This window comes from Macrobrachium nipponense, chromosome 1, assembly GCF_015104395.2.
Source record: "Macrobrachium nipponense isolate FS-2020 chromosome 1, ASM1510439v2, whole genome shotgun sequence".
In the NCBI taxonomy this organism is placed as follows: Eukaryota; Metazoa; Arthropoda; class Malacostraca; order Decapoda; family Palaemonidae; genus Macrobrachium; species Macrobrachium nipponense.
Genome location: NC_087200.1, coordinates 33000533 through 33026834, shown reverse-complemented (window position 1 = coordinate 33026834; position 26302 = coordinate 33000533). Strand labels below are relative to the sequence as shown.

Here is a 26302-nt window from a genome sequence, read left to right as displayed (position 1 = left end):
CCCAAACTGGTCCCAAGAGCAATTTGTTCCCTCTACTCCTAGAGTTGAGACTCCGACCACTACGGATTCCCAACCCCAAACTAACCCAGGAATAGGTGCACAACTCCAGACTGTGTCCGCTTCCTTCCCCAAGAATTCAGAAAACCCATAACTTTATGGATTTTCTTTTTGAAATTCGCAGCCATGAGGAACTGCAGATAATTGATCCCCAGAATATTCATTTCAATTCAGAATCCCAAAAAGAGGAAAAGAGAATACTACTTCTAGGCAACTATGATTCAAATTACTGTCAAGAAAACTAGCAGAGTTCCTTAAGTTGTTCAAAATTTATCAAGTCATGACCGAACGAACCTAGCCATACTTTCTTCAGATCATTGTTTTTGAGAAAGGCTTGTTAGCAGCAAGGCACTATCACTACGGACACCAAATCAGCTCTTAAAAAGATCTTTCCAAATTTGGTTTTAGCAATAGACCTTACGGATTCGTACTTTACGTCCATACCAAAAAAGCATTGTGCTAGATTAAGACCATCATCAATGGGCTGAGACCTAAATCGTCCTCTTGGTTCCCATAAATGGATGGTCCTCAAACTGGCCTCGGACATTAACAATGTACCTTCTTGCAATTATTTATATCCCCTCGAGGAAAATCCCTATTATTATTAAGTTTAGCCTCCGGAGCTAGAATAAATCAGAACTGTTCAGCGTTTATCAAGAGAACCAGGCCCACATTGAAGTTCCTCCCACCCCTCAGGGGAAAGATCCTCTTATCCCCAGATCGCCATTTTTCTAAGCCCAAAAATTGAAGACCCACAGGACAGATGGTCCTCGTGGGAAAATCCTACCACTTACCTCAAGAGACATTTCCCTTTGTCCTGTCAACTCTTCAAGAGGGCCCTACCATAAGGCAGAACAACTCTGAAATCTTCAGGCCCATTGTTTCATTAGGAAGGAAGGTGGTACAAATTATCCTAAAAGGCGGGATCAGGCAAACAAATTTATATCTTCATTAAAACAGGCCAATCCAGAGTCCTTTTCCTCGTGGGCCCACCACGATTGTTAGGGCGGTGGCCACAAATCTATTAAATTATTTCCAAACCAACACATTGAATTTTGACAATCTTTAAAGAAGTATACAGGCTGGAAATGCTCCGACCAGTTTTCAAACGGCACTACCTAAAACCCTTAGAAGCCCTTCAAATTTCCAGCACATGGCAGTCTGGAAACACAGTTTCTCCTGATTTCTTAATTTTACTTACATAACTTTCCTTGTAAGCCTCCTTCCCTTCGACCTGCCCCCATTGTCACCCTTTACTTAGGTTTAGTCGCCTCCATGTATTTGGGTTACCTTGAGTTTCGCTCTTTTGTTCATCATTATAAATTGGATGTTCAGTTCCATTCTTTTGTATATATCAACTTATATCCTGTCTTTGCCTCAAAACCTGTTTTTGTTATTGTTTGTTGTTAGGCTAACTAATTTTTAAGTAATAACCCGTGTTTTAGGGTTATTACAACTTCCCTTAGGGTAAGAACTGTAATTTTAAGTATTGGATTATTTATACTATTAACCTTTACAAGTGTTTAACTTTACCTTCTTAAATTTATCTCTGTACTGTTCCTCAAGCTGGTGGGGTTTAGCATTATCCCTGGTAACTATTTCACAGGCCGACACAGGTTCAAGCCAAGCCCAGAAAAGGGATTTTTGACGAAGGAAAAAAATCTATTTCTGGGCAACGACCTGTGTCCCGCCTGTGAAAACCCCCAACCCTGTAGTTAGAGATTCCTCACCCAGCTTACCCCACCCCAAGCCTTGGAGGCTATCTTCAGGTAATGACATCTCAGGAGTCGGAAGGCCGCTCACCGGTAGTATAGTAGAACCTGGAGCTGTAGCACGGCTCCTCCGTAGTTCTGGGGTTTTGTCCCCGAAGGAAGAAGGACAGAAAAGAAGCTAAATGGCAAGGGACCTCTGGTTAGTGATTCCAACTCGCTTCCTTACTATAACCGACACTTCTATAAGAAGTTGAGCGAGCCAGTTTATCTTGGCATTATATTGTTTTTCTTTTTTCTTTTCTAGGAATGAATTAGCAATATTTATTCCTCAGAAATAGTATCAATAAAGGAACCATTCTTTCACAGGGCGACACCAGGTCGTTGCCCAGAAATCAGATTTTTTAAGAAATAGATTTTCCTTTCGTTCAAAATCCCTTTTTTTGACTGAGGATATAGTTTGTATTGTTATATCATGAAAATACTAATATGATGTACAAACATAGCATTCTCTTTGGAGGTCATGTTCCGTTGTTCTAAATTATCCACTTATTTTTATATGTTCTATACAACAGTACTATCCTAAATACATACCTGTACAGCAAATATAATTTCAAAATTATCTTACAACCCAGGAAAATATCAATACATACTACTATATGTAAAATGTATACCCAGTGCAATATAGTATGCATAGAACAATGCCGTAGGCAAAAGAAAACTTGTCTGAATGATAGGGGATACGTAAGAGTAACAGTTGTAGGCCAGTAGTACTTAATTTTGCAACATGACTTCAAAATTATATTAGGGTGTTCTAGGATGATAGTTCGAGGTATATATTTGTTTGAACTGTCAAGCTTAGCGATGAACTGTTAAAATAGGCTGTTATAAGCACTTTAGGGGTGTACATATATAGCCTACTTAGGAGTAACAGTAATAGGAGAGTGCTGTAATGTAAGGTTACATTGGGGTGTTGTGGGATGATGGGTTGGGATGCATTTTTGTTTGAAATTATACATTAAATTGTTGTTTTATTATGATAATTTAAGGTATATTTTTGTCTGAACTATCACATCAAGTAGTGAAATGTTGAAAATTGGCAAATATCAATGTTTATTTTAAGGGGTACAAGGTATTTGGGAGTTATAAGCCAGTTACTATAAGCATTTAGAGGGAGTTTTTGCATTTCTCCAGTAGGTTCTGGAATCTGTTCCCACGTAAAAATGGGGGACACTGCAAATTTCTTTTTGCATGCTTTTCTTATGAAAAATTACAGAATCTTTTAATTTGTAGATATAACTTCAACTCATTATTTAGACTAGTAATTTTGTTATTTTGCTTTTGTGAACATCAGCAATGAATGACAACTATTCAGCTTAAACATGAAATCAGCACATAATGAGTAATGAGTATCCTAACACAAAAACTAACTTTACACAGGCTAAGCAAAGATATATAATATTGTAGAGCAAGTTCTTGGTTATGAATCTTGAAAAATTTGGTATCCTCTTAGTTTTACATGATACAAATAATGTATATATATCCATATCAGTACTGTACTACTATAATGATGGTGAATATTTTTCAGGGCAGAGAATATAGATGTTGATATTTTTTACTAATTTCCTCTTGTCCTTTTGCCCTATTATATTCATTAGTTTGCCTTTTTGAACACATTTTGATGAAGGACACTTATTCAGCTTTAAAAAGACCCCAAAATTGGTTTTGTTGCATGCAAACTGACTTTGTTTCAACCAATTAGAGAGGAATATTGCTAGGTGCAATTATAGATAGTAAGAGATGGGTGCCCTCTGGAACACACCAGAAAAGTAGTATGGGTATAGTACATTATGTTTTAAATAGCAGGAGTGTTGTACTATGTGTGCAGTTCATTTTCTCATATTAGCACTTAGTTCTTTTTATGTTATCAAAAGGACTATTTATGTATGTAAGGAAAGTAAAATGAAATTGAACATTGGCATTTCAAATTATATAAGTATTTGCATTAGTTTATAGTTTACCAAAAAATTAGGAATTATGCTATGTGGACCCAATGATATAAGTTATTTATATGATGCGTGGTAGGGAATGCTTTAGGTAGTTTTCAACATGAAAGTTTATTATTGTAAGTTAATGTTTGACCTTTCTGGTAATCTGTTGAAATTATAAATATATATATGTAATATAATTAAAATTCCTTGGATGCAAGCCCTAAATTTATCGTACACAAAGTTGTATAAATGGTAAATCCCTTGTTAATTTGGGAATTTATTTCAGTTATTCATCAGACCACCTGTGATGGTTGTAGAAGAGAGAATTTCAGTGGTTTGCGGTATAAATGTGAGAAGTGCCATAACTACAGCATGTGCCAAGAATGCTTCTGGTTGGGACGTTTCTCTCTACCACATTCCATTGATCATCAAGTAAAAGAATACACAGCTTTTGTAAGTGTGTTGTTTATGCTAATTTCTTTAAATTAGAATTTAAGGCTTTATGATGGTAACTTTTCCTTGTTACTTTCAGTAGGTATGGAAACTTCACCTGTTTGTATTGGCAACACAATTTATGCTTCTTTCTTCATTTTGGTTGTGTCCTTGGGGGCATTTTGGTTGTGTCCTTGGGGGTTCTGTTCTGTGATCTAATATTTCTTTCTCTATCAGTGATCTTCTCGAGTGTAGATCTCCTACTATTCTTGCATTTGCTTGTAATTGATAATTAACATTTCTATTCCCCAGCTCTCAGCTTCTGAAGAAAGCTGCATTTATTACCTGCCAAATGTTTTGTTATTTTATTTAAGAACAATTGAATTTTTCTACATTTAGGAGTTAATGATTCAGTGTAGTGCTTTCTACACACTCAAAAACTGGTTAGTTTATGGCACCAAGCATTTATTAGAGTATGTCATAAAGTTCTTTGCAGTTCATCTTTTGGTATTAAATTATTAGCTTCATATACTTAGGATCTTTATTTGTTCAGTCCCCTGTAGAGAATTACTTCTTACCATGTGCCTTGTGTAGCACTCCTAGATAGTGTAAAAGTATATGTATGGCAACATCCCTTTGGGCCCAGGTGCATTGCTTCCTGTCTTTGCTCTCTTCTACTTAGTTTTTAAACTCTGTGAACTTTACCTTTTTTCATTTTCAGTTCTACTTGTATACAATCAGATCCTTTGGGCAACCCTGTGAGAGTCTAGTAGTGTGACCCAGTAGTCTCATTCATCTCTTGTATAATAATAATATAATAATAATAATAATAATAATAATAATAATAATAATAATAATAATAATAATAATAATAATAATAATAATAACAATACTTTTTTAAAAGTAATGGCTACTTCAGCAGCATTACACTGGTAGAGATTCTTCTCTATTTTCCGAATAGCAGCTTTTTCCTTGCTACTTAAACAGGCTAGTAGAGCGCCTGATAACCCTCCCCACAGTTAAGAGACCCCCTGAAGCAGACGTATGTGGTATACCAATACACATGCCCAGTCCGCAGTTGCACCGGCGCCTACGTTGGTATGACTAGCATGTGTCTGTCTAAGAGACTCTCCTGCCACGCCTAAGAGGGGGCTATTAAGAACCATACCCATACCAAACATCAAGAGGCCATCTCCCGGGATGTGATCATCCAGAACACTAAGATCATCGGGAAGGCCCCTGATGCCCGTTGGTTACGCCTACTGGAGGCGCTTCTCATCCAGCAAATAAAACCAACACTGAATACGATGCAGGAAGATTTCTCCTCCCCATGAATATGAGAACACCTGCCACCAATAATGACACCACTGACCATGACAACTCCACGGAAGACAACGCCCCTGAATGAGATACTCCTGCAAGCAACGACGATCATATAAGCCGTGACATCCCGCAGCATTATGCAACACCCAGCAGCATCACCGCTGCTTATCCTCGAACAAAAGCCTCCCCTTAATATCACCCAAGAAGCGTTCCTGATACCGACGTGTGTGAGGAGGACCACACCCCTCCCCCCCAACGAAAATACCAGCACGCATGAAACAAACACCGGACATGAGAAGAATACCAGGAGTGACATCACTCAGGTAGAAGCCAATCAAGAGGCTCCCGGTGATACCCCCCACCTGAGAAGGTCTGCAAGACTCGTAAACACCCGCCGTATGAGTCACCTTCCCAGGAACCAATGAAAACCCGACCTGCTAGAGAGATGCTCTGACCGTACTCAAGAGCCCGCAACATCACGATATAAGAAGGACTCGCCACTGGAATTCAGTCCCTTAGCAGTTATGCTTGATAATGTCCTGTGGATCAGGAGGAAATGTCGTGTTGGAGACCTAACAGACCTTACACCTGTTGCCCCAGGTCCCTCAGTGTGAGGCACCTCTAATGCCTACCAGAGAATTGCTAGTACATCTTCCGGTATATTTTGCATCTTCCAATCTTGGATGGTCTGGGATGCAACTGAGAGAGAGAGAGAGAGAGAGAGAGAGAGAGAGAGAGAGAGAATTGTATAAGCAATAATAAATCAAATGACTCAACCGAATTTACCATGCCCTTTGGTGAGTTGCTCGCAGGTCTAAGCAACAACGAGAAAGCCGTCATCAGAAGATAGAGAAAAACTCTTACAAGATTAATAGTGCTGAAGCAGCAGTCATTTTTAACAAAACATGCCTACGAGAGGTTCTCCTTCTAAAATAATAATAATAATAATAATATAATAATAATAGATCAGAAAACCAGGAAACAAATGACAATACACAAAGCACTACACCCAAGAGCAAATACGGACAGACTATACATAACACGAAAGAAAGGAGGGAGAGGACTACTAAGTATAGAGGACTGCGTCAACATTGAAAACAGAGCACTGGGGCAATATCTGAAAACCAGTGAAGACGAGTGGCTAAAGAGTGCATGGGAAGAAGGACTAATAAAAGTAGACGAAGACCCAGAAATATACAGAGACAGGAGAAAGACAGAAAGAACAGAGGACTGGCACAACAAACCAATGCACGGACAATACATGAGACAGACTAAAGAACTAGCCAGCGATGACAATTGGCAATGGCTACAGAGGGGAGAGCTAAAGAAGGAAAACTGAAGGAATGATAACAGCGGCACAAGATCAGGCCCTAAGAACCAGATATGTTCAAAGTACGATAGACGGAAATAACATCTCTCCCATATGTAGGAAGTGCAATACGAAAAATGAAACCATAAACCACATAGCAAGTGAATGCCCGGCACTTGCACAGAACCAGTACAAAAAGAGGCATGATTCAGTGGCAAAAGCCCTCCACTGGAGCCTGTGCAAGAAACATCAGCTTCCCCCACCTGCAGTAAATAGTGGTACGAGCACCAACCTGAGGGAGTGATAGAAACGATCAGGCAAAGATCCTCTGGGACTATGGTTCAGAACGGATAGGGTGATACGTGCAAATAGACCAGACGTGACGTTGATTGACAAAGTCAAGAAGAAAGTATCACTCATTGATGTCGCAATACCATGGGACACCAGAGTTGAAGAGAAAGAGAGGGAAAAAAAAATGGATAAGTATCAAGATCTGAAAATAGAAATAAGAAGGATATGGGATATGCCAGTGGAAATCGTACCCATAATCATAGGAGCACTAGGCACGATCCCAAGATCCCTGAAAAGGAATCTAGCAAACTAGAGCTGAAGTAGCTCCAGGTCTCATGCAGAAGAGTGTGATCCTAGAAACGGCACACATAGTAAGAAAAGTGATGGACTCCTAAGGAGGCAGGATGCAACCCGGAACCCCACACTATAAATACCACCCAGTCGAATTGGAGGACTGTGATAGAGCAAAAAAAAAAAAAAAAAAAAAAAAAAAAAAAAAAAATAATAATAATAATAATGATAATAATAATAATAATAATAATAATAATAATAATAATAAATAATAATAATAATAATAATAAAATAATAATAATAATAATAATAATACATGATAATAAAAATAATGATAATACATGGATAGTAGACCCTCTTTTAAACAAGTGTTATTGAAAGTTATAGCTGTTTTAGCACTGTTGATTCTGTAGAGTAATTTCACTATTTTTCTTATCAAAGTCCTCATGGTTGCTTAAACTGGCAAGGAACATGCTGAAAGGGGTTGTCAAAATCTGTGAATTTGTCATAATCTTGTTTATTATACGTACACAATTTCTCTCTCTCTCTCTCTCTCTCTCTCTCTCTCTCTCTCTCTCTCTCTCTCTCTCTCTCCCTTGCTGACACGTTTTGCCCTACTCCTCTGGGCATGGTCACAGCTGGAGGTGCTGCTGGGACTGAGGAATGGTGGTGAGTCCTGCTGTTTATATGCTAACTGTGTTGGCACTCAGAAATTGGCGCGCAGTGGGTCACGGGTGAAAGCTGTGCTGTGATTGGTTGGCCGCAGTGCTTCTCAGGCTAAAAATTCACTGGATGCATTTGGACCTTCTAAGCTGGCTATTTTCACCTGGAGCTGCATTCTCATTGGTTGGTATTGGGCTTTTGTCATTGCTGGTATTACTAGCGCCAGGGTACTTGTCTGGCTCGGTGGGGTTGCTGGTATTTACTCCCATAAGAGCTGGCAGTGTATTTCTCAGGCATGTAGGCAGCAGAAATGGCTCCTGTGTCGTATTTAAACTTAGTTTTTGGTTGAGAATAAATAATGCTTCCAGGAGGCGAAGTCTTCTTGGGTCCAGGGTGCTTCCAATTATTTTGATGTTGACAATGTCCTCACATAGGACTAGCTGTTGGTGGGCATGGAGGACATGTTGCTTGATAGCTCCGTTCTGAGTGTGGCAGGAGATTCCCTTCGTAATGTTGTCATCCCGATGTATACTCCAGGGCATCCTTGGAAGGAGCATGTATAGCAGTAGACAACATTATTCTGCTTCAGGGGGTCTCCTGCAGGCAGGGCAGGGTTGTTCTTCATAATCAGGTCTTTTGTCTTCCTGTTCTTGTAATAGACAATCAGCAAGATCTTTCCTTCTTCTGTAGGATCAAGACTAGAGGCAAGTAATTTTAGGCCTGTGAGTCTAACATCACATATTATGAAAGTGTATGAAAGGGTAATGAAGAAAAATATTATGAAACATTTAATAAAAAATAATTTGTTTAATATAGGACAACATGGTTTTGTACCCGGAAAAAGTACACAAACCCAACTGTTAGTCCACCGTGAGAACATATTGAAAAGCGGAAATGAAACAGATGTGGTTTATCTAGACTTTGCAAAAGCTTTTGACAAGGTAGATCATAATATATTAGCGATGAAAATTAGAAAACATAATATAGTGGATAAAGTAGGAAGATGGTTAAAAGAATTTTTACACAACAGAAAACAGATAGTTATTGCAAACGATGAGAAATCGGATGAAGCTAAGGTAATATCCGGTGTGCCACAAGGTATGGTGTTAGCTGCATTACTGTTTGTTATTATGATTGCAGACATAGACAGTAATGTTAAGGACTCGGTAGTGAGTAGTTTCACCGATGACACAAGAATAAGTAGAGAAAATACTAGTGATGAAGATAGGAGACCTTAACAAAGTATATGATTGGGCAGAAGTAAATAGGATGGTATTTAACTCTGATAAATTTGAATCAATTGATAAATTTGAAGAAAAGCTATGTGCATATAGGGGACCTAATAATGAGACAATCACAAATAAGGAAGCAGTTAAAGACCTTGGTGTGATGTTGAATAGGAACATGTTATAGCAATTCTATTGGCAAAATGTAAAGCAAAAATGGGAATGTTGTTATGGCACTTCAAAACAAGAAAAGCTGAACACATGATTGTAGGGCTGTCCCTTGGCGGCGTTCTTGCCAAAACCGCCGACCCAAGCCCTCAGGGTTGCCAGGGCGGTGTCTCTAACGGCGGGAGCCTGGAAGAGAGGGTATTTGTTAGTTTTAAGTTAAAACTTAAGATTAAAACTTAAGTAATAGGCTTAGTCTAAAAACATAGGGGATGCGAGATCCCATATAAAACAAGCTTAAGTTTAAAATAAGAGATTAAAATTAAACTTAAGAACTATAACCTTGTAGGGATTAGCGAACGGAGTTGGGAATACTTACCCCGTCCAAGAGCTGGCTCACCAGATCGTAGCAAATGGTGCAGGTCTCGTGGAACCAGACTTGTAGATTCCCGTGCGGAGTCGCGCATGGAGCATGGGATCTGCAGACTTCATGCCCACAGGGGTCCTGGAGCATGGCATTGCATCCTGGATGCTCACAGTTGGTGGTCTGTAAGTGAAAAGATACATGAGCATCGTAAAATATATCACTTACAGGCTAGAGGCTAAAAGAACTCCGCTGCATGCCGGAGCGCAAAAAAATTTTGGGCATAACCCCTCCCTTACCGCCTGAATAGGATAGAACCCCGGAGAGATCCGGTGTGATAACGTAGGTAACGGAGGGATTTGGCTTAAGGTAGCTTAAATTAAACTTAGTATAGTTTAAATTAAATACTAAACACTTAAACCTAAAGCCCTAGAACGTACCGGAATAAATCCGGTGCGCGGCGGTGTTCGTGTCGCGATATCAGCGAGACGGGGTGGTTAGGAAAGACCAACTGTACGCCTGCAGTCCGCCCGCAAGGGTGAACTAGCACCTTTCCACGTGGATGCCGGAGCTCCTTGTAAATTAAAGAGCACCAGTAAGCGGGAAAGAGCGAGAGGGCGAAAAACAGAACTCGAGCTAGCAACGGAGCGACCGGAAGAGATACGGAAGGGGGGAAAGGAGTACCCCCCCCCCCCCCCCCCCCCCCCCCCCCCCCCCCCCCCCCCCCCCCCCGCGGAGGGGGTCCCCCCCCCCCCCCCCCCCCCCCAAGGCCAGTCCCCCCCCCCCCCCCCCCCCCCCCCCTTAGTCATCCGAGCGTGTCGTGAAGCCCGAGAACGGTCAGGTCCAGTCCTGAGTCTGTCCAGCCCCCCCTACTCCCTCCGCCAAGGGAGAGAGGGAGGCAGGCACGGGTATGTGGAGCGAGCGAGGACAGACCTACCCCCCCCCGGCCCTATGGAAGAGCGGGAGGAGGGCAAGGTGACTGGACAGGCGCCTGGCTGCTCCGTGATCACATAGTGACCACGGAGCGGTAACACGCGAATACAATGAAACAACATAGCCTAGGTTAAAGTAACCAACTAATCAGTGAGATGCTATACAAAAGCAACCGAACTGAAGAGCGGAAGCAATAATGGTGGATACCAAGGCAATACAGAACCTAGGCTACGTGAAATGCCAGACGCCGTAGGCTAACCTAAAATATAAAATAACTAAAAAACACTTAACGTAAAGTAAGAAAATAAATCAGTAGGAGAAAAAATCCAGGAGTGTACGACTAACCCGAAAGAAAGTCTACCACTCAAAGCTAGCCGGGGCCGATACTAAGAGCTGTGGCTAGGGTCTGGAAGATGATGCCTACGCAAGGTAAAGAAGACATGCATGCATGACATAAACCCAGTAGGCTGGACCCCTAACATAAAATAGATAACTAACAATAGAGCGTAAGGAAATAAGGGAAGGTTCTAGGTATGGAAGACCAAGAACGAACCCGCCACGAGGCAGAACCATGCTGCCATGCTTCCGACCAAGAGCCCGTATTTATACCTAAAAAACGGCAAATACTGACTCAAGGCCGGAAAAAACACAATAGCAATAACACTTGATTACTTAACTTAGCTGCTGCGATGGCTGCACGCTCCATAATTAATAAATCCAAGATAGGGGCACAAAAAACACAGAGCAAAAAAGGGCACGTGTGTACGCGGTGCGCTAACTGAAAAGGATGGCCACCAGAGGCGCAGCAGTCGGCAGCATGGGATGGAGTAGTAGTAGTTGCTGCCCACTCTGTGGGTCGGCTCCCCTCTAGTGGGGGTTTTGTAGTAGGAGATTTCTATTGGCAAGTGGTTCGTGGTAGTGGTCTCACTCGCCATAGTGTTCATACCGACACCCTCTTGGAGGGTGAGCGAGTCAGTAGTACTGACCTTTTCTTTATTTTATTTATTCTCTGGTATGTGTTAGGATATTTCGCGCAGCGACACGAACCAATCGCCCAGAAATAGATTTTTCCTTACGTCAAAATCCCTTTATAAAACATATGTTTGTAGTCCACTTGAATATTGCAATATGATATGGTACATACACTATCAAAAGGATATTGCACAAATAGAGAGTGTACAAAGGTCCTTTACAGCTAGAATAGAAGAAGTTAAGGATCTTGACTACTGGGAAAGACTACAATCCTTAGAAAGGGATTTTGACAAAGGAAAAATCTATTTCTGGGGGAAGACCTGTGTCGCCCGGTGAAATGCTCCTGTAGCACGCTTTTCTAGGTATAGATAGATGCTAAATATACCAGAGAAAAAGCTAAATAGAATGCTAAGTTACTACCTTCAGCTCGCTCACCCATAGGGTGTCGGTATAAACACAGGGTGAGTGGAAGCCACTACCACAGGTTTTCTGCCAAGTAGAAGATTCCCCTCAAAACCCCTCTCTTGGTAGGTGCCGTTACAAGGACTACTATACGTCTACCTTCCGCTCGCTACTATTACAACTCCCGCCCGAAGGCTTCATTCCTGAATTACGCACCCAAGCTTGGGTCGGCTAAAGGGTGGGGATCAGGAAAAGAGATGGATGGGTTCACTGGGTGACACAGGTCTTCCCCAAGAAATAGATTTTTTGTTTGTCAAAATCCCTTTTCTGGGCTCGACCTGTGTTGGCCGGTGAAATAGTATATGAGAATTGGCCATACAAGCTTGGAAAATACAAAATTTAAAAGATACAAGGAAAAATAAAAATAATTTCCTCTCTTAAAATTAAGTTTTAATAACCAATGTAAAGTAACAAGTTACAATGGTAAAAAAGTAGGAACAAATATGACCAGATCCATACTATCCTGGGAAAACAACAGGTAAGGAATACAAAAATAACAAATATAAACTTTGTACATGTCCGGAAGTGGATTGATAAGCAAACCAGCCCGGAACCTAAGGGAGACAGGTAGGGATTACGAGCGAGGCAGGTAGGAAAGAGTGAGTATCAAGGGAAAAAAATTTATAGCAGAATAAAGGAATAGGAAATAGAGTTATAAGACTAGGGTGTATCAGGGGAGACAATGCTCCCTGCGGCCACTGCTGAAAATTTAAGGGCCTCTAAATTCTTTAGATAGTGGCATTTAAATACGTATTGCCAGGGATTTCCAACCCGTATATTTTTTAAGATCCTCGAAGTTCATATTGTGAAAATAGTTAATTGAGGTAGCCACTGCCCAGATATCATGGACGCGAGGGACTGAATCCGGATTGGCTTGTTTAATAAAATAAAGGATTTGTTGTCTGATTCCTTTTAAGGAAATGGTTCTGCCTTTCTCTCTAATAAAAAGAGGACCTGAAGACTTTTCAGAAGTTCTGCCCAGATAAGATTTTAATGTGACAATAGGACACAATGATGACTCCTGTGTGAGAGGTATAATCTTCCATGGAGCCCACCTGTTTTGTGGGTCTTCATTCTTGGCTAAGAATTTCCGATCTAGGGAGAGTAGAACTTCACCCGACGGGAGGAAATCAATGTGATTTGGGTCTCTAGAAAGAGCCGCCAGTTCAGATATTCTGGCGCCTAAAGCCAGACTCATTAAGAATAATGTTTTCCTGAGAAGGGTTATATATGAGCATGATTCATTATCAGTGTCTGAAGCCAACTTGAGTACATCGTTTTAAAACCAGGAGACCGTGTGGGGGCGGTCCACTGGTTTCAACGGGCACATGCTCGAGAGATAGATGAGAAGTACGAATCTGTCAAATCAATATTAAAGCCAAGCTGAAAAATCTTCGTAGTCATCTTTTGGGCATCTGATTCTTTTAGAAAGATGGCCAGTTTCTTTACTGCAGAATCATACTGTCTGAGTGTTGATTCTCTTTTATCTGATTCTACAAACAGGATGTTTAGTGGATCGACACTAGCATCCTTCTGAGCCGCAAACTTCGTGAAGTCCATAAAGTTAGGGCATTTAGAATTCTTGAGGAAGCTGACACAGTCCGAGTTTGTACTATTTGATTCAGTTTTGGGTTGGGAATCCATCTGGGACGGAGATTCAACTCTAGTAGAAGAGGAAACCAATTGCTCTTCTCCCAGTTGGGTGCAACCAATGCTACCTGTCCTGTGAAAGATCTGAGTTTGTACAGGACTTTCATCAGGAGGTTTACTGGCGGAAATAGGTAAATCTTCTGCCAATTGTTCCAGTCCATGGACATCGCATCTGTAGCGTGAGCTAGAGGGTCCAGATTGGGAGCCACATAACACGGGAGTTTGTGATTGGACTCCGTGGCGAACAGGTCTACCTGAAGGCCCGGGATTTGATTGCAAATCCAATGGAATGGCTTCGTGTCCAAGGACCACTCCGACTCCAGCGGAGTTGTTCTGGATAGTGAGTCTGCAATGACATTCCGTACTCCTGCCAATGATTTTTCGTTGCTAATGAAAAAATTGCAATCATCACATGATTTACTTTGCTCGACTTGGAGCCTCTGTTTATGCAATGAACTATCACTGCACTGTCCGAAACTAATCTTACATGACTGTTCTTGACTGGAGCTAGACGTTTTAAGGTCAGAAAAATGGCTACTGCTTCTAGTACGTTGATGTGGAATGTATTCGACCACGTTCCTTGAACCTTCTTGTACTGGGAGTAGCCCCCCAACCGCTCAGAGAGGCGTCCGTGTGGACTATCAGAGATGGTGGGGGAAATTTCAGTGGCACTGACTTGGAGAGACTCCGGACTCCCGTCCATGGACTGAGTCTTTTCTTTAATATTGGCAGAATCAGAGAGATCGTGTCTCTGAATTTGTTGTTGACTCTTTTCCACCAGACTTGATTGATATCCTTCAGCCTGGCTTTCAATAGGACGTCTGTTATTGAGGCAAACTGAAGAGAACCAAGAATTCTCTCTTGGGTACGACGAGAAGCCTTTTTGTTTTTGAGGAACTGTCTCGTAGCCTTCGCTATCTCTCTGCACTTCTTTGATGGGAGAGATAGTTTGTGTGAGGTTAGGTCCCATTGGATTCCCAACCATTGAAAGCGGGACGCCGGAATGAGATGGGACTTTCGCTTGTTTATCTGGAAACCCAGATACTCTAGGAATTCTATTACTTTCGCTGTTGCTTTGCAACACTCCTCATCGTTGGTTGCCCAGATGAGCCAGTCGTCTAGGTAAGCTACTAACATTACCCCTTGAGCTCTTAGTTCTTGGACTACTGTCTCTCCTAGTTTGGTGAATACTCTGGGCGCTATGTTGAGCCCGAATGGCGTGACTCTGAATGAGTAAGCTTGTTCTCCTAGTTTGAAGCCTAGGTATGGAGAGAAGTTTCTTGCTATCGGTACATGATAGTAAGCGTCTGTAAGATCTATAGAGGTGGTGACCACCCCACGGGGAAGTAAGGTCCGCACCTGCGAGACGGTCAGCATGCGGAACTTGTCGCATTGAATGTATGAGTTGAGACGGGACAGGTCCAGAATCACTCTTCGTTTGTCTGAGTCCTTTGTGGTACACTGAACAGACGTCCTTGAAACTTCAGGCGATTGACTTTCTTTATTGCCTTCTTTTGAAGGAGATCTTTGGCGTAGTCTAGTAGGTCTGTCGTTGGAGTCTGGTGAAAACTGACTGGTGGAGGAGGCCCTTTCCCCCATTTCCACCCCAGACCTTTCGATACAATGCTGTGGGCCCATGAACTGAAGGTCCAATGTTCCCGAAAGAGATACAGTCTCCCGCCCACCTGCGGAGTCTCACTGGTTGGTTGAGGTCTTACCACCTCTGCCTCTAGGGCCAGCTCTCTGTCGGAAGGCACCTCTGGCTCTGCTACTCCTTGCGTGCTTGTTGTAGCCACGAAATGCTCCTTGTGACTCAAAGGAGGCATTGAAGGCTGGGGAGGTTACTAAGGCAGTTGAAGTCGAAGGTTGCTGAGTCGGTTGACTCTGCACCAGGACAAACTGTTGTTGTGGCTGTGCCTTGGATGTCGAAGGCTTGTCGATCTGGGAGACAGGAACCGCTTGAACCAATGTCTGAGGATGAGAGGACTGGAAAGGCTGGTATTTCCTCGGCCTCTTCCTAGGTTTGGATTGTGGTTCATGGGCCTCAAACTTCCTTTTGAAGGGAAGTCCCCAACGGACACGAAGGTTCTGGTTATCTCTAGCTGCCTCACTGAGGACGTTGTTAACCACGTCCTCAGGGAAGAGGTTGGCACCCCAGATCGACGCCTTTATGAGCCTGTTCGGTTCGTGTCTTATGGAAGCATTCGCAAAGACATGCTTCCTGTAGACTCGCCTAGCCACTATAAAGTCATACAGGTCTGCTTGCAAGGCCTGTAATAGTGACTTTGTGTGGATCCAAAATAGAGGCTCATCTGCAAAGGTCGTAGCAGTCAACTCCGCCGTGGTGACTGAGTTAATCGACCTACTCAGCCTGCATCTTGCCTCGAATTCCGCTTTGACCATGGGGTCCGGAATTCTAGGCAAACGTTCACTGAATTGGGCGGAGGCACACTCCGGATCAAGTCTGCCCACCGTGAACTTTCCTGGAGCGTCGGCCCAAAACTCCATATCGCCGGGGAAGAGCAAGGAGGTAGCCTTCGTCTCTTTTGGCTGAGGCATAGGTTTGTCCTCTACCGCATCTTGCAGCGTCAATTCTGCAACCTTCGACGTACAAGGAGTCGGAACTCCTTGTGGGGCCACAAACATTGTAAAGCATCCTTTATGGGGTGTCAACTTTGTGTTGACACAGTCCCAATCTTTGAGGGTGCGGACCCATGCAGACTGGGCCTGGTCCCTAGGGTAGGTAACTGTCTCCTTCGGGACTTTGTCTACCCTGACTAGCACATCTTCGGCTAGTCTAGCGTAGCCTGGAAAGGGAAATTGAAGGCCCGCTGGGAAGAACTCAAAGTCTTCTACCGGTCAGGTTCCGCAACCTTCGATCGTCAGCTTGCCCTCTGAGAACGGGGCGTGCAGAGCCAACCGCTACGGGTTGCTGTTCTCAAATGGCGGTAGCTTGGATGCGTCCGGTACCGTCACGGACTGTGGTGTGGTTCTGGACTGGAGAAATCTGGACACCAATTCCTCCTGGGCCTGTAGCCTCTGGGTCAGAGACAAGATAGATTGACCCGAAGTCTCTAGGCCTGAGGCGAGTCGAGTGGATACCGATTCAAGTTTTGAGTCCACTACCTCGCTCATCTTCATCATGAGAAGGTTTGCGAAAGCCTCCTGGTCGAAGCCAGACTCCACCGGTCTGGCTTTGGAGGACTTGGCTCTCGACCCCTGGGGGGGTAGAAGCTTTAGTAGAGGAAGTCGACGGCTTGGGAGCCGAAGACGACCTTGCAGAGCCTGCCAGAGAAGGCTTGGCTGGTTTGGATACCTTTGGCAAGGCTCTCGTCTTTCAGGCCTTGACCTTGGGGATTACTGAGGCCGATCTATCCCAAGTGGGGGCGGACTTCGTAGGGAAACCCTGGAAAGAAGGGGGAGACGAAGGAGTGGGACTAAAAGGGAGACTACCTGCCTCACTTACCTCCCTACCTACCTCCTGATCCTCCGTGGCCATAGGTTCCCGGTGAAGACTGATGGCCGCGACTTCTTCGGTGACAATGTCACACAAGCCCTCTTGGTCCTCCTCCGGGGGTCTCTTGACGGATGCCCTCAATAATGGGAGCCGCCACAGATGCAGGTATAGCCGCCGAAACTGGAGCGTTCGGGTACAGGAGGGAACACAGCTCCTCCGACAGCACGTAGGGTTGACCGGATTTCACATTCCTCCCAGATCCTCCCACCCAGGCCTTAAGGGACCCCATCGATGAGGTCTTGAGCGCCAAACTAACCGGTAAAAATAGCCAAATTAGGATCCCCCGTGTCAAATAAATTTCCCAAAGTCAAAGTATAGCAGAAATTTCACAGAAACAATGAGACGAGAATGTTACTTACCGACTCGTCTGTCACGATCCTCACCAGTTCATAACAAACTGTGCAGGCCTCCGGGTGCCAGACCATACTCCCATCTACCAGGATGGTGCAGTTGGCATGAGATCGGCAGACCTCATGCCCGTACGGCCTATACAGGATGGCCGGACAACCCGACACCTGGCAACGGACCATCTGTAAGTTGAAAAGTCAAATGAGTATCATCAAATAAAGGTGCCGGAGTTAATTCCGGCGAGATGGGTGCACTTTAACTAGATATTTAATCCGTTAAGGCAATATTGGGTATAAATTTCAACTTACTGGTTATCAAAAAAGCTCTGGATGTCTCCGCCTGCTCCGGAATCCGTCCTGGGGATCGGTAAAGCTATAACCAGCGGAGAGGGCCCAATAGGAGCAGAACAGGGGAATAAGGTAAGACCTAAGCCTTAGTCTTATCGCATCGCAGCAGACTAATGCAATGTAATCAAATGTAGGCGCATTATCTGAGCCCCGTTCCGTCCCCACTGAAATGAGGAACAGCGATAGCAAAGAAGACGGAAAACTGAGCGACGGAAACAACGGTACAATAAACTCCGGTATATACTTCCTGGCGTGTGTGATGGTAGACCACACTACGTCGGAACCAATACGGATCCGGAGACATACCTACAGAGGCTAATAAAACATGTTCTAACATAATCTCTTAAAGGCTTCACCTACTCCGGAGTCCATAATCCCGTTATCATAACATTAAATGCCGGCGGAGACGGGCTGATACGAGCAGAACAGGGAAAAATGTAAAACCTAGGCCTGAGTCTGATCGAACCGAGGAAGAGAAGCAATTCTAAGGTAACTAGAAACGCAGCTCTAAGCCCAGTTCCGCCCCCACATGAGTGGGGAGGCGGGGACAACAGGGAGAATGGACAACTGAGCGGCGGAGCAGTGGTATGTACAATCCGGCGTATAGCCTGCTGGCTGGTGTGATGGTAGGCCCCACCTGGCCAGAGGACCTACGGGTCCGGAGACATATTAAAGAGATTACATAAAATACTAAGCAACCAATCTCCTCTGACTAATCCCCCTGGATAAGCTATATGCTCTAGCGGTTGTTCATCGGTAGGATTACTTGAACCGCGAGCTAGCTAGGCAGTGCCGGAACGAGACCGGGGCAAGGGGGGGGGGGGTGTGTGTCTGGAGGAGAGTGGACAAGTCGTGATCGCTTGGCCACAGCAACCGATCAGTGAGCCACCACCTTTCGGGAGCTGTAACAAGCCTACCACTAAAGGGAGCAGAAGACAATAGGCCAACTGACATCCTAAAGGGGGCAAAGGCCCAGGCTACACACAACAAGACATACATAAGATAAATGATGAGGAATTACTGGAAGAACTGCGAAAGAGGAAAAAAGGGGGGGGGACGTACCCACCAAGGACCCAGCCTAACCCTCCGAGATCGGTACAGATCCGGTCAGGTAGGCTAGCCTGGCCTCCTAAGGACGTCATGAAGTGGACGGATAGAACCTAACTAAACCCTCCAAAATCGAAAATTCCGATTTGGTCAGGTACGATAGGTCTAGGCCCTACAAACATGACACGAGAGGGACTCTCTGTCCTGGATCGCTCTCCCAGCAAGCATAATAGCCTGGGCAGGAGGTGGTAAGAGTGGGGCCGAAAGGGTGGAGGGGCAGGACTGCCTGACCTACCTTCCAAAACCTAGCCTAGGTCTGGTCGGGTAGGCCAGGGAAGGGCATCGCAAGGACTTCCAACCTCACAAAGAATATGAATATTTTATCATAAACTGCATTTAATCGAGTGCATTACTGACTAACATTGAAAAACACACTAAAAGAGTGCATGCATGAATACTGCGAGAGAGATAGAGAGGAATCGCCCTCTCCACAAAAACTGGCGTACTATAGGCTAGCCTAGAAGCCAAAACACACTACTCGCATATAACATAAGAAAATAAATAGTAAATAGTACGTACGAAGGGGAACCAACAGGCTCCTGAGGGACTGAGGACAAAAAGGAGGCCACAAAAGGCTAGAATAACGAAAGATAACCTTACAATAAGAGACCTCAGAGCACTTCAGGAGTGAGTTAGGGCCTACGACATAAGGATAAAATTCGTAAAACCAATGCTCCAGAAAACGACAGGAGCTAGAATAATGATGGGGTATACAAAAACAGTAGTCTAAACAGTGAAATGCAAACAGTGAGGTAAAAATCATCATAATATAACAATGAGACAAAACGCACTCAGCGAATGATGCACCCAAGATGGCGGATGTAAAAGGAGCGTCACCCTGGTTCGCGAGAACTAAGGGGCCAAATAAGGGCTAAAAAGGGATGCATCGTGCCCTCACGAGATACAAAAACAAAAAATGGAATACTCAACTTAGATGAAGAAGCTTGGGGCTCTGGGGCAGACATGCTTCGTCAAAAACACAGGAAGAGGGCAGCGAGAAAAACATGTGCGGTCACTGTAGGTTGCTAATACAGGAATGAAGCCTTCGGGTGGGAGTTGTAGTAGTAGCGAGCGGAAGGTAGACGTATTGTAGTCCTTGTAACGGCACCTACCTAGAGAGGGGTTTTGAGGGGAATCTTCTAATTGGCAGAAAACCTGTGGTAGTGGCTTCCACTCGCCCCTGTGTTTATACAGACACCCTATGGGTGAGCGAGTTGAAGGTAGTAACTTCAGCATTCCATTTAGCTTTTTCTCTGGTATATTTAGCATCTATTTATACCTAGAAATGCATGCTACAGGAGCATTTCACCGGCTGACACAGGTTGAGCCCAGAAATTATATAGTCTAGAAAGGAGAAGAGAACGCTACATGATAATTCAGGCATGGAAACAGATAGAAGGAATTGCCGAAAACATCATGGAGTGACCGTAGATGTGTTTAAGAATAAGCTTGACAAATATCTAAGCTGATCCCAGACCATCCAAGATTGGAAGATGCAAAATATACCGGAAGATGCACTAGCAACTCTCTGGTAGACATTAGAGGTACCTCACACTGAGGGACCTGGGGCAAGCCGAACAAGATGTAAGGTCTGTAAGGTAAGGTGACGTTCTCGGTGATGATCTTCTTGATGTCTTGCACGTCTTTTTATATGCATTATGCCGGCACCGAGGAAGAGGTCGAAGCCCTTTGTCAACAGTTCCTAAGCAAGAAGTAAACAAGTTACAAAGTGATTTTGTGGGTTTCTGTTTCAATAATAATAATAATAATAATAATAATAATAATAATAATAATATATTAATTATTATAATAATAATGATAATAATAAAATAATAATTAATAAGAAGAAGAAGGAAGAGGGAATAATTTTAATAACAATTAATAATAATAATAATAATAATAATAATAATAATAATAATAATAATTAATAATAATAATAATAGAGACTCAAGGCAATACTCAAGTCAAAACTCATCTCCAGAAATATGATAAAAGCCATAAACACATGGGCAGTGCCAGTAATCAGATACAGCGCAGGAATAGTGGAATGGACGAAGGCAAAACTCCGCAGCATAGACCAGAAAACTAGGAAACATATGACAATGCACAAAGCACTACACCCAAGAGCAAATACAGACAGACTACACATAACACGAAAGGAAGGAGGGAGAGGACTGCTAGGCATAGAGGACTGCGTCAACATCAAGAACAGAGCACTCGGGCAATATCTGAAAACCAGTGAAGATGAGTGGCTCAAGAGTGCATGGGAAGAAGGACTGATAAAAGTAGATGAAGACCCAGAATATATACAGGAGACTGACAAACAGAACAGAGGAATGGCACAACAAACCAATGCACGGACAATACATGAGACAGACTAAAGAACTAGCCAGTAATGAAACATGGCAATGGCTACAGAGGGTAGAGCTCAAGAAGGAAACTGAAGGAATGATAACAGCGGCACAAGATCAGGCCCTAAGAACCAGATATGTTCAAAGAACGATAGATGGAAATAACATCTCTCCCATAAGTAGGAAGTGCAGTATGAAAAATGAGACCATAAACCACATAGCAAGTGAATGTCCAGTACTTGCATAGAACCAGTACAAAAGAGGCATGATTCAGTGGCAAAAGCCCTCCACTGGAGCCTGTGCAAGAAACACCAGCTACCTTGCAGTAATAAGTGGTATGAGCACCAACCTGAAGGAGTGATAGAAAACGATCAGGCAAAGATCCTCTGGGACTATGGTATCAGAACAGATAGAGTGATACGTGCAAATAGACCAGGCGTGACATTGATTGACAAAATAAGAAGAAATTATCACTCATTGATGTCGCAATTCCATGGGACACCAGAGTTGAAGAGAAAAAGAAGGAAAAAATGGATAAATATCAATACCTGAAAATAGTAATAAGAAGGATATGGGATATGCCAGTGGAAATTGTACCCATAATCATAGGAACACTGGGCACAATCCCTAGATCCTGAAAAGGAATCTGGAAAAACTAGAGGCTGAAGGAGCTCCAGGACTCATGCAGAAGAGTGTTATCCTAGAAACGGCGCACATAGTAAGAAAAGTGATGGATTCCTAAGGAGGCAGGATGCAACTTGGAACTCCACACTATAAATATCACCCAGTCGGATTGGAGGACTGATAGACAAAAAAAAAATAATAATAACGATAATAATATATTTGATAGTTACTAATTCTCAAAAGTAATATATTTGTTATAGAATGTAAAAAAAAATTAAATGTTATTTGTAAATACATATACCTATTTGATAATTTTTTAAATACTTTAGGGTCAGAAGCACATCGCTTCAAAATGTGAATTAGGTAGAAATGTAAGATACCAGAGCTGTAAGATATGAGGGCTTACATTTAAAAAATCTGTAAGAATCTGCTTACTCTATTCTTCATTGTACTTGTGATGTTTTTTTTTTTTTATAGACCCCGACACGCAGTTCATTTCGTCGAAGTTTCCGGTGTGTGCCAGATAAACCATCATCAGATCGACCAAGATTTCCAGAATTACCTGAAAAAACATTAAATTTATCTCATATTGTGTAAGTACTAAATATGAAACAGTTATTTTTGACAGTAGTAACTCATTATCTCAAGAGTGAAAAATTGAGCAGCTTTTGAGGATAAATTTAAGAGGAGAGAAAGGTTGCATATAAATCATAATGTTTTGAACATCAAAATATGTATGTTTCCCTTTTCAGACCTCCTTCACCCTTGCCTTCCCATAATGGCTTTGAGAGTGGAGCCTCAGCACCAATACCTGCCTCTTTAGAAAGTTGCTCATCCAGTCGAAGGTAATTTGTTGTCGTTTTACATTCAAAAGACATGTTACAGCCTTTGTTTTTTTAACTTTCAAATAAGAGTTGCCTAACTCATTACTTATTTAATCTTCGTACTAGTATTTTGTATTAGTGGCACTGTAAATTATTTATTTTATCAAAATATGATGAAATAAGAAAGGGAATCTTAGTTTTTAGTTTTGATATGCTATTACATTTCATCTGTAAGGAATTACTATCCCCTATTTCTATATTGAATCAAATTAGGTGGAGAGCACCTCAAGACAAGTCTTTGTTTATCTTTTGTGGGAATATCTGCTTGCTCTTCTGTTTAATGATAAATATTGCTCTTACTAAAACTATGGAGAAAAAACCAATTTGTTTGACAGTGTTTTGTTTGTTTGATGCATGCATATTAGTAAATTTATTTTTAACATGCAGCATGTATATCTTTGATTAAATTAGCTGGTAGCCTTTGAAAGATATGACTAACCCTTTAACAATATTACCTCCTAACAAGTTGTGTTAGCAGTTTACCAGACTGGGGTCAGCTGGACGAAGAGCATCGCCTGATTGCTCATTATGCTGCACGACTAGCTAACCAAACAATAAACTCAGTAAGTTTTAATCTAATACTTTCTCTGTAGGTGTTCATTGTATATTGATAATGCTATTTAAACTTATGGTCAAGAAAATAGTAAAGGTGACATACTTTGACTTGGCAAGAGTACAATTCCTGAATTTGCCACTCTCCAGTTGTATCATACAACATTTTTGATAGTGTAGTGGCTGTCTTGTTCTCGAGGGTTACCATTTCTATGGTCTATCCAGAGCTCCATGGTGACCAGACTAATGTCAAAGAATTCTCTTTTAACCGGTCCTGTGGCCAGGCATTGTGTCGTAATGATAAACATTATAACATTTAGAGTATAAATGGACTCAGGATGAGAGGGCACTTTCTCTTATCCTCAAGTAATATCAAGTTTACCAATGTCAAAAACCACAAGAAAAAGAAGTGGTTATGTGCATATGCACCATCACATTGTTTACATATGACCAAAATCTGACCAAGCTGCCTATCTTTTTTCTGGCCCATAAAGAAACCAGAGCTCTGAAGATTTCGCTCTTTGATTTCATTACAGAGGATCATGGAAACATCCAAGTTGAAAGCTAAGTGCATAAATTTAAGTTCCAGTTAAAAGTTTTTTATTTTAGACTGTAGAACAATGATTCTTTTGTGAAAAGCCAGAAATTGGCTTTTTCCTGCCAGCATGTGTTGGCACTTTTTATAATTTATGATCGTTAGACTAGCTTGAGAATTTTCTTCTTTGCTTATTAATTTCATGGAAACATATGTTGAAAGTTCCAGTTAAAATATTTTTTAGTTTACACTGTGGAACAATGATTTATTGTCCATGAAAAGCCGTAAACCGGCTTTTTTTGCCGGTACATGTCAGTGCTTACGATTGATTGTTAGCTCCGGGAATTTTGTTCTTCGTTCATTGATTTCATTACCGCAGTTCATGGAAAGATCTAAGTTGAAAGCTAAGTGCATAATGTTAAGTTCGAGTTTCAAATTTTTTAGTTTAAACCATGGAACAATGATTTTATGGTGCATGAAAAGCCATAATTTGTTTTTTTTGCCAGCACATGTCGGTGCTTCTTATATTTTATTATGATTGTTAGCTTTTTGTAGAACCAAAAATTGTTTTGAAGAATTTATCATTCTATTTAGAAGTTTTACATAAAAAAATGTTCCACGATTATTATTATCAAAATGAAACATAATCCTTTCAGATAACGATGTTGGCAATAGCCTGCTAAGCAGTAGCCTACAATCGACATTGATTTAGCGAGAATGTTAGCTAGGCTGTAGTAGAAATTGTCTGTATCCTATAACTTAGGATTGTATATCCTTAAGGGTAAAAAAAAAAAAAACAGGAATAGTTACACAGTACCTTGAATTAAGGTAAGATTTAAGGACATATCCTGTTAGGTTATTGACCTAGGCAGTACCCTAAGTTTACACCAAAGACCTTAGGACTAGATAAAAGGCTACAAACAAACATTTTGCCTTTTATGTAGCCTGTATGCATTGTCTTAATATGTACTGTAGGCAGGCTATCATGTGCATACCCATAAAGGGAATCAAGTAATCTAGATTGATTAGACAATAACCTAGGCTAGGTATAGGTTTTCTCAATAGTAAGTTACTTTTTTTATATGGTAGACCAAAAACAGTAAACCGAATATGCTAGGAGGTAGTAGACTAACTAGAAGGCTACAAATTACACCGTGTTAATCCCATACCTTTTACACCGTGTTAATCCCATACCTTTAAGGGTGAATTGATTAATCAGGATTAGAATAACCTATACTAGGTGATAGCCTAACTATAGTTTTATCACATCAGTAAGTTTCACATTAGAAAGTTACTGTTTTATATTTATAGACCAAATAGCCTAGGCCTAGATATAAGAAATCTGGGCTAGACAAAAAATGTTGCCTAACTATGAGTTTACATGTAGGTAACTTTCTGTTTTTATATAGCCTTTTCTGGGCTTGACCTGTGTCGGCCTGTGAAATGGTTCCTTTGATACTATTTCTGAAGAATAAATATTGCTATTCATCCTAGAGAAAAAAGAAACAATATAATGCCAAGATAAATGGCTCGCTCACTTCTTATAGAAGTGTCGGTATAGTAAGGAGCGAGTGGAATCACTACCAGAGGTTCCTTGCCATTTAGCTTCTTCCTTCGACAAAACCCCGAACTACGGAGGAGCCGTGCTACAGCTCCCGGTCTACTACTACCGTGAGCGCCTCCGACGCCTGAGACGTCATTCCTTTCGATAGCGCGCGTTACCACAAACGTTAAAATTTTTTCGGTGCTGTGTTTCGCTCTATTTGGATTTATTTTCAAGATGTCTTCAACTTCTGCTTCTAAGTTAAGTACTGTTTGGGGTTACTGATCTCATTTTATGATGATCTTCGTGTTTTATACATATTCGGAGCCTTATCGGCCGGTATGCCCCTCGACCGCATGGCGGTACGGGTTATCTCTTTCGGTCTTCCATACCGTTAGAGATTTCCCTTTTTCTCAGTACTTTAGATATGGTTACTTATACATAGTCTCTATATCTTTATGCAGTTAGTTTTTTAGTTAGGCCTCCACGGGGCACGCTCCGACCGCACGTTTCGGACCTTAGTCTAGCTACGCCTTACATTGTTAGGAGTTTTATCAGTCACGATTGAGAGTCATATCATCTTAATTACAGGCAGTCCCCGGGTTACGACGGGGGTTCCGTTCTTGAGACGCGTCGTAAGCCGAAAATCGTCGTAA

At 42.1% G+C, this 26302-nt stretch overlaps 1 protein-coding gene across 11 annotated transcripts in view; it reads left to right on the top strand.

The window, feature by feature from the left end:
* LOC135219219 (dystrobrevin beta-like) overlaps positions 1-26302 on the top strand; it is a 487262-nt gene that overhangs the window by 260108 nt on the left and 200852 nt on the right. For 10 of the 11 annotated variants that reach the window (XR_010315395.1, XM_064255798.1, XM_064255797.1 and 7 more), the window contains 4 exons: positions 4044-4210; positions 22610-22725; positions 22885-22977; positions 23483-23579. Coding sequence is in view for 10 of the 11 variants with exons in the window: in XM_064255798.1 (XP_064111868.1) it covers positions 4044-4210; positions 22610-22725; positions 22885-22977; positions 23483-23579 (473 nt within the window). In the remaining variant the exon portion in view is untranslated. The remainder of the gene's footprint in view (positions 1-4043; positions 4211-22609; positions 22726-22884; positions 22978-23482; positions 23580-26302) is intronic. The other variant, XM_064255792.1, reaches the window with a different exon arrangement.